The following is a 7,876-nucleotide window of genomic DNA, read 5'->3' as shown; positions in this document are numbered from 1 at the left end:
AAGGTTCATATCGCTGCTATATACGTATTTATTTTACGAGACAGCTGTGCCGGCAAAACGAAAACACTCATTTCATTGTGTTTTCATTTCACTATTGTTATATTCATTATTTCATGAATAGATATTTATAATAAACTTTCGTTATTGGCAGCTGTTTAATGTGAATCCTATTGTTATTGAAAATGAAATTGCTCAGTGAACGAAGCGTAATGGAAATGATGAAGAGAAGTGATAGTGAATGATAAAGATAATGAAGAGAAATGAAAATGATTTTTGGATAATGAAGAATAGCATGTGTGTGTGTTTGTGTCTGTGTTTGTGTGTGTGTGTTTGTGTGTGTGTGTGTGTGTGTGTGTGTGTGTGTGTATTTGTGTGTGTGTTTGTGTGTGTGAGTGTGTGTCTGTGTTTGTGTGTGTGTGTGTGTGTGTGTGTGTGCATGTGTGTGTGTATGTGTGTGTGTGTGTGTGCGTGTGTGTGTATGTGTGCGTGTGTGTGTGTGTGCGTGTGTGTGTGTGTGTGTGCAAACAGTAACGCCTACACAGAAATTAAATTAAACATTGCCAAATATGACGCTATAAACTCATCAATTACCCACATAAGATGAAGTTTAAAAATGTATACTTGGTCACATTCTTGAATACTCCCCAAATAACATGCAAACAAACTTTTTCCTCCTATTTTCTCCTCCTCCTTTCCTCATCCTTTTCTCTCCATCCTCGTTCCCCTCCTCCTCTCCTCCTCCACTCCCCCTCCCCCTCGTCTTCCCCCTCCCCTCCCCCTCCTCTTTCTCCTCCTCCTCCTCCATCCTCCTCCTCCTTCCTCCCACACCCCCTCCTCCTCCTCCTCCTCCTCCTCACCTCCTCCCCTCCATCCTCCTCCTCTTCCTCCACACCCCCTCCTCCTCCCTCCTCCTCCTCCTCCATCCTCCTCCTCACTCTTCCTCCCACACCCCTCTCCTCCCTCCTCCTCCTCCTCACTCCATCCTCCTCCTCTTCCTCACACACCCCTCACCTCCCTCCTCCTCCTTCTTTCTCCCTCCCATCCCTCCTCCTCTTCCTCCACCTCCCTCCTCCTCTCCTCCTTCTTTCTCACTCCATCCTCCTCCTCTTCCTCCACACCCCTCCTCCCTTCTCCCTCCTTCTTTCTCTCCTCCATCCTCCTCCTCTTCCTCCACATCCCTCCCTCCTCCCTCCTCCTCCCCTTCTTTCTCCCTCCATCCTCCTCCTCTTCCTCACACACCCCTCCTCCCTCCTCCTCCTTCTTTCTCCTCCATCCTCCCTCCTCTTCCTCCACACCCCTCCTCCTCCTCACTCCTTCTTTCTCCTCCATCCCCTCCCCTCCCTCTTCCTCCACACCCTCCTCCTCCTCCTCCTTCTTTTCTCCTCCCATCCCTCCTCCTCTTCCTCCACCCTCCCTCCTCCTCACTCCTTCTTTCTCCTCATCCTCTCCTCCTTTCCCTCCCCACCCCCTCCTCCTCCTCCTCCTCCCTTCTTTCTCCTCCCTCCTCCTCCCTCCCTCCTCCTCCATCCTCCTCCTCTTCCTCCACACCCCCTCCTCCTCCTCCTCCTTCTTTCTCCTCCATCCTCACTCCTTCTTCCTCCGACACCCCCTCCTCCCTCCCTCCTCCCTCCTTCCTTTCTCCTCCCTCCTCCCTCCTCCTCCCTCTCCATCCTCCTCCTCTTCCTCCACACCCTCCTCCTCCTCCTCCTCCTTCTTCTCCCCTCCATCCCTCCTCCTCTTCACCCTCTACACCTCTCCTCCTCCTCTCCTCCTCCTCCTCCTCCTCCATCCTCCTCCCTCTTCCTCCACACCCCTCCTCCTCCTCCTCCTCCTCCCCTCCCTCCATCCTCCTCCCTCCTCTTCCTCCACACCCCTCCTCCCTCCTCCTCCTCCTCCTCCTCCATCTCCTCCTCCTCTTCCTCACCCCCTCCTCCTCCACCTCCTCCTCCATCCTCCATCCTCCTCCTCTCTCCTCCACACCCCTCCTCCTCCCTCCTCCTTCTTTCTCCTCCATCCTCCTCCCTCTTCCTCCACACCCTCCTCCTCCTCCTCCTTCTTCTTCCTCCATCCTCCTCCTCTCTTCCTCCACACCCCTCCCTCCCTCCCCCTCCTCTCTCTCCTCCATCCTCCTCCTCTTCCTCCACCACCCCTCCCTCCTCCTCCTCCTCCTCCTCCTCCTCCATCCTCCCTCCTCCTTCCTCCATCCCTCCATCCTCCATCCTCCTCCTGCTCCATCCTCCTCCTCTTCCTCCACACCCCCTCCTCCTCCTCTTTCTCCTCCTCCTCCATCCTCCTCCTCTTCCTCCACACCCCTCCTCCTCCTCCTCCTCCATCCTCCTCCTCTTCCTCCACACCCCTCCTCCTCCTCCTCCTTCTTTCTCCTCCAGCAGGCGCTCAAACCCATCTGCATTTATATCCATCCTGTTGCATAATCAACATCGCATTGCAGACTGATGGACGACCAGGCAGTGGAAGTCGTCCTCATGGAGGTCGTCCTCGTGCAGGTCGTCCTTGCGGAAGTTGTCCTCGTGCAGGTCGTCCTTGAGCAGGTCGTCCTTGCGGAAGTTGTCCTCGTGCAGGTCGTCCTTGAGGAAGTTGTCCTCGTGCAGGTCGTCCTTGAGCAGGTCGTCCTTGCGGAAGTTGTCCTCGTGCAGGTCGTCCTTGAGCAGGTCGTCCTTGAGGAAGTTGTCCTCGTGCAGGTCGTCCTTGAGCAGGTCGTCCTTGCGGAAGTTGTCCTCGTGCAGGTCGTCCTTGAGCAGGTCGTCCTTGCGGAAGCTGTCCTCGTGCAGGTCGTCCTTGAGCAGGTCGTCCTTGCGGAAGTTGTCCTCGTGCAGGTCGTCCTTGAGCAGGTCGTCCTTGAGGAAGTTGTCCTCGTGCAGGTCGTCATTGAGCAGGTCGTCCTTGCGGAAGTTGTCCTCGTGCAGGTCGTCCTCGTGCCGGTCGTCCTTGCGGAAGTTGTCCTCGTGCAGGTCGTCCTTGAGGAGGTCGTCCTTGCGGAAGTTGTCCTCGTGCAGGTCGTCCTCGTGCAGGTCGTCCTTGCGGAAGTTGTCCTCGTGCAAGTCGTCCTCGTGCAGGTCGTCCTTGAGCAGGTCGTCCTTGCGGAAGTTGTCCTCGTGCAGGTCGTCCTTGAGCAGGTCGTCCTTGAGGAAATTGTCCTCGTGCAGGTCGTCCTTGCGGAAGTTGTCCTCGTGCAGGTCGTCCTCGTGCAGGTCGTCCTTGAGCAGGTCGTCCTTGCGGAAGTTGTCCTCGTGCAGGTCGTCCTTGAGCAGGTCGTCCTTGCGGAAGTTGTCCTCGTGCAGGTCGTCCTTGAGCAGGTCGTCCTTGAGGAAATTGTCCTCGTGCAGGTCGTCATTGAGCAGGTCGTCCTTGCGGAAGTTGTCCTCGTGCAGGTCGTCCTTGAGCAGGTCGTCCTTGCGGAAGTTGTCCTCGTGCAGGTCGTCCTTGCGGAAGTTGTCCTCGTGCAGGTCGTCCTTGCGGAAGTTGTCCTCGTGCAAGTCGTCCTTGAGCAGGTCGTCCTTGCGGAAGTTGTCCTCGTGCAGGTCGTCCTTGAGCAGGTCGTCCTTGAGGAAGTTGTCCTCTTGCAGGTCGTCATTGAGCAGGTCGTCCTCGTGGAAGTTGTCCTCGTGCAGGTCGTCCTCGTGCAGGTCGTCCTTGTGGAAGTCGTCCTCGTGCAGGTCGTCCTTGTGGAAGTTGTCCTCGTGCAGGTCGTCCTTGTGGAAGTCGTCCTTGTGGAAGTCGTCCTCGTGCAGGTCGTCCTTGTGGAAGTCGTCCTCGTGCAGGTCGTCCTTGTGGAAGTTGTCCTCGTGCAGGTCGTCCTCGTGGAAGTCGTCCTCGTGCAGGTCGTCCTCGTGGAAGTCGTCTTCGTGCATTTCGTCCTCGTGGAAGTCGTCCTCGTGCAGGCCGTCCTCGTGCAGGCCGTCCTCGTGCAGGTCGTCCTCGTGCAGGTCGTCCTCGTGGAAGTCGTCCTCGTGCAGGTCGTCCTCGTGAAGGTCGTCCTCGTGGAGGTCGTCCTCGTGCAGGTCGTCCTCGTGGAAGTCGTCCTCGTGCAGGTCTTCCTCGTGAAGGTCGTCCTCGTGGAGGTCGTCCTCGTGGAAGTCGTCCTCGTGGAGGTCTTCCTCGTGAAGGTCGTCCTCGTGGAGGTCGTCCTCGTGCAGGTCTTCCTCGTGAAGGTCGTCCTCGTGGAGGTCGTCTTCGTGCAGGTCGTCCTCGTGCAGGTCGTCCTCGTGGAAGTCGTCCTCGTGGAGGTCGTCCTCGTGCAGGTCGTCCTCGTGGAGGTCGTCCTCTTGGAGGTCGTCTTCGTGCAGGTCGTCCTCGTGGAGGTCGTCTTCGTAGAGGTACTCGTGCAGGTCGTCCTCGTGCAGGTCGTCCTCGTGCAGGTCGTCCTCGTGCAGGTCGTCCTCGCGCAGGTCGTCCTCGTGGAGGTCGTCCTCGCGCAGGTCGTCCTCGTGGCAGAAGAATCTCGAACAATTTTGACTTTGGTGACAGATGTTTGTTTACGGCGAAACTTTCTTGCCGAGGAGGGGGCGACTTTTTTTCTTCTTCTTTCTTTCTTTTTTTCTTTTCTTTTTTTGCCTTTTTTCTTTTTTTTGGGGGGGAGGGGCATCTTAATTTTTTTTGTTGTTGTTGTTGTTCGCGTTCTTCATATGTGTATGTATATGTGTATGTGTATGTGTATGTATATATATGACAGAGAGAGAGAGAGAGAGAGAGAGACAGAGAGAGAGAGAGAGAGAGAGAGAGAGAGAGAGAGAGAGAGAGAGAGAAAGAGAGAGAGAGACAGAGACAGAGAGAGACAGAGAGAGAGAGAGAGAAACAGAGCTCGAAAAATACAGACAAAAAATATATATAACTAATCTCTTTCTTTCTCTCATGGTTTGTAAAGTTTCATCCTAATTAATTTGCTCTACAGTCTCTTCTGTATTTATTTTTTGCACTTATCACAATCAACAAGTTCATTTTTCATGTTATGACTTATACACGTATTTGCAAGTCTTTTGTGGATTAACACTATATTGTTTGAAAGACGAATTATTGCGCTTTTCATTTGTAATTTTCGTTTTATTTATCTTCTATTGTCTTTCATTTATTTTTATCTATCACATTTTCTGATTATTTTTCACTGCAATTGTTATTGTGATAGATGTTTAGTTTTGTTGTGTTTTGTTTTCTTTTTTACTCTTTCACTTTTGTTACGTGGGTAAATAATTAAGAACAGGGCCAATTATAATCATAATATCTACTAATTAATGCCAACTCTATGATTTGTTCCAATATGCAGATAGGAAATTGAAATAAACTGAAAGGTTCATATCGTTGCTATATACGAGTGTTTATTTTACGAGACAGCTGTGCCGGCAAAACGAAAACACTCATTTCATTGTGTTTTCATTTCACAATTGTTATATTCATTATTTCATGAATAGATATTTATAATAAACTTTCGTTACTGGCAGCTGTTTAATGTGAATCCTATTGTTATTGAAAATTAAATTGCTCAGTGAACGAAGCGTAATGGAAATGATGAAGAGAAGTGATAGTGAATGATAAAGATAATGAAGAGAAATGAAAATGATTTTTGGATAATGAAGAATAGCATGTGTGTGTGTTTGTGTGTGTGTGTGTGTGTGTGTGTGTGTTTGTGTGTGTGTGTGTGTGTTTGTGTGTGTGTGTGTGTGTGTATTTGTGTGTGTGTTTGTGTGTGTGTGTGTGTGTCTGTGTTTGTGTGTGTGTGTGTGTGTGTGCATGTGTGTGTGTATGTGTGTGTGTGTGTGTGTGCGTGTGTGTGTGTGTGCGTGTGTGTGTGTGTGCAAACAGTAACGCCTACACAGAAATTAAATTAAACATTGCCAAATATGACGCTATAAACTCATCAATTACCCACATAAGATGAAGTTTAAAAATGTATACTTGGTCACATTCTTGAATACTCCCCAAATAAAATGCAAACAAACTTTTTCCTCCTATTTTCTCCTCCTCCTTTCCTCATCCTTTTCCTCCATCTTCCTCCCCCTCCTCCTCTCCCTCCCTCCCCTCCCCCTCGTCTTCCCCCTCCCCCTCCCTCTTTCTCCTCCCTCCTCCTCCCTCCATCCTCCTCCTCTTCCTCCACACCCTCCTCCTCCTCCTCCTCCTCCTCCATCCTCCTCCTCTTCCTCTACACCCCCTCCTCCTCCTCCTCCTCCTCCATCCTCCTCCTCTTCCTCCACACCCCTCCTCCTCCTCCTCCTCCATCCTCCTCCTCTTCCTCCACCCCTCCTCCTCCCTCCTCCTCCTCCTCCATCCTCCCTCCTCTTCCTCCACACCCCTCCTCCTCCTCCTCCCTCCTCCTCCATCCTCCTCCTCTTCCTCCACACCCTCCTCCTCCCTCCTCCTTCTTTCTCCTCTTCCTCCACACCCCTCCTCCCCTCCTCCTCCTTCTTTCTCCTCCTCCTCCTCCATCCTCCTCCTCTTCCTCCACACCCCTCCTCCCTCCTCCTCCTCCTCCTCTTCCTCCACACCCCCCTCCTCCCTCCCTCCTTCTTTCTCCTCTTCCTCCACACCCCCTCCCTCCTCCTCCTCCTTCTTTCTCCTCCTCCTCCTCCATCCTCCTCCTCTTCCTCCACACCCCTCCTCCTCCTCCTCCTTCTTTCTCCTCCTTCCGCCTCCTCCTCCTCCTTCTTTCTCCTCCTTCCGCCTCCTCCTCCTCCTTCTTTCTCCTCCAGCAGGCGCTCAAACCCATCTGCATTTATATCCATCCTGTTGCATAATCAACATCGCATTGCAGACTGATGGACGACCAGGCAGTGGAAGTCTCGTTGGAGGTCGTCCTCGTGCAGGTCGTCCTCGTGAAGGTCGTCCTCGTGCAGGTCGTCCTCGTGCAGGTCGTCCTCGTGCAGGTCGTCCTCGTGCAGGTCGTCCTCGTGCAGGTCGTCCTCGTGGAGGTCGTCCTCGTGCAGGTCGTTGTCGAGGCAGAAGAATCTCCGAACAATTTTGACTTTGGTGACAGATGTTTGTTTACGGCGAAACTTTTTCTTGCCGAGGAGGGGGGGCGACTTTTTTCTTTCTTTCTTTCTTTTTTTTACCTTTTTTCTTTTTTTTTTTGGGGTGGGGGAGAAGGGGCATCTTAATGTTTTTTGTTGTTGTTGTTGTTCGCGTTCTTTATCTTCCTTTCTTTAGTTCATTTTGTTTATTTATTTATTTATTTTAACTACTGAACTTTTTATTGCTTTCTTAAATATTATTCGACTTTGGTGATAGAATTTGGTTTATGTTTTTTTTTTTTTTTTTTTTGTCGGGGGGGTTCTAACTTTTTTTTACTTTTCTGTTTTATTATTTTTTTTTCTCTCTCTCTCCTTTTTCTGTTTTATTTTTTGTCATTTCATTGATGTCATTTATTCTTATTCTTCGTGTGTTCTTTTTATCTCTATATCTTTCTTTTCCTTTGACTTTGGTGATAAATGTTTATTTAATTAAGGCTAAACTTATTTTCTTCTTTTTTACTTTTCTTTTTCTTGTTTTTTATCCCTTTTTTCTCTCTCGTTTCTCTTCTTTTGCTATTCCATTTTTTTTCTTTCTTTTAAGTTATTCCAAGTTTTGTTATTATTCTTATTCATCGCTTAATATATCATTTATTTATTTACTTATTATTATTATCATTATTGTTTTTTTGTATATTTTCTTATCTTCTTTTCTTATCTTTATTTTATCACAATTCACTTATTATTATTTTCTACCATTTCATTTCTAAACGTTTTTTTTTTTTTTTTTTCTTTTTACTATTTCACTTTTGTTATAATTATCACCCGTTTCCTTCTTAATTCCTTTTCCGTTTTTCTTCTTTTTTACTACCTCATTCTTTATCATTATTCTTCATTTTCTTCTTTCTTTCATTTATTTTCTT

The 7,876-nt window shown here is 49.5% G+C and overlaps 1 protein-coding gene across 1 annotated transcript; it reads right to left on the bottom strand.

Moving 5' to 3' along the window:
• Positions 1–2,432: 2,432 nt before the first annotated feature.
• LOC138860493 (cyclic AMP-inducible protein BP74-like) lies at positions 2,433–6,731 on the bottom strand. Its single transcript, XM_070118070.1, has 2 exons — positions 6,712–6,731; positions 2,433–4,458 (listed from the first exon to the last, which is right to left on the bottom strand). The coding sequence occupies exons 1-2, from the start codon at positions 6,729–6,731 to the stop codon at positions 2,433–2,435; spliced, it is 2,046 nt and encodes a 681-aa protein (XP_069974171.1).
• Positions 6,732–7,876: the final 1,145 nt, after the last annotated feature.

This window comes from Penaeus vannamei, chromosome 41 (genome assembly GCF_042767895.1).
Source record: "Penaeus vannamei isolate JL-2024 chromosome 41, ASM4276789v1, whole genome shotgun sequence".
NCBI classification, from domain to species: Eukaryota; Metazoa; Arthropoda; class Malacostraca; order Decapoda; family Penaeidae; genus Penaeus; species Penaeus vannamei.
The sequence above is the reverse complement of the archived record's forward strand: the minus strand, read 5'-3'. Positions and strand labels throughout refer to the sequence as shown.

Bases quoted from the DNA above. Each gene is read 5' to 3' on its own strand.
- LOC138860493 (XM_070118070.1), bottom strand. From the start codon at position 6,731: ATGGATATAAATGCAGATGG. The intron at 4,459-6,711 runs GTTTGAGCGCCT...AAATTGTTCGAG, and splicing joins ATGGATATAAATGCAGATGG to ATTCTTCTGCCACGAGGACG.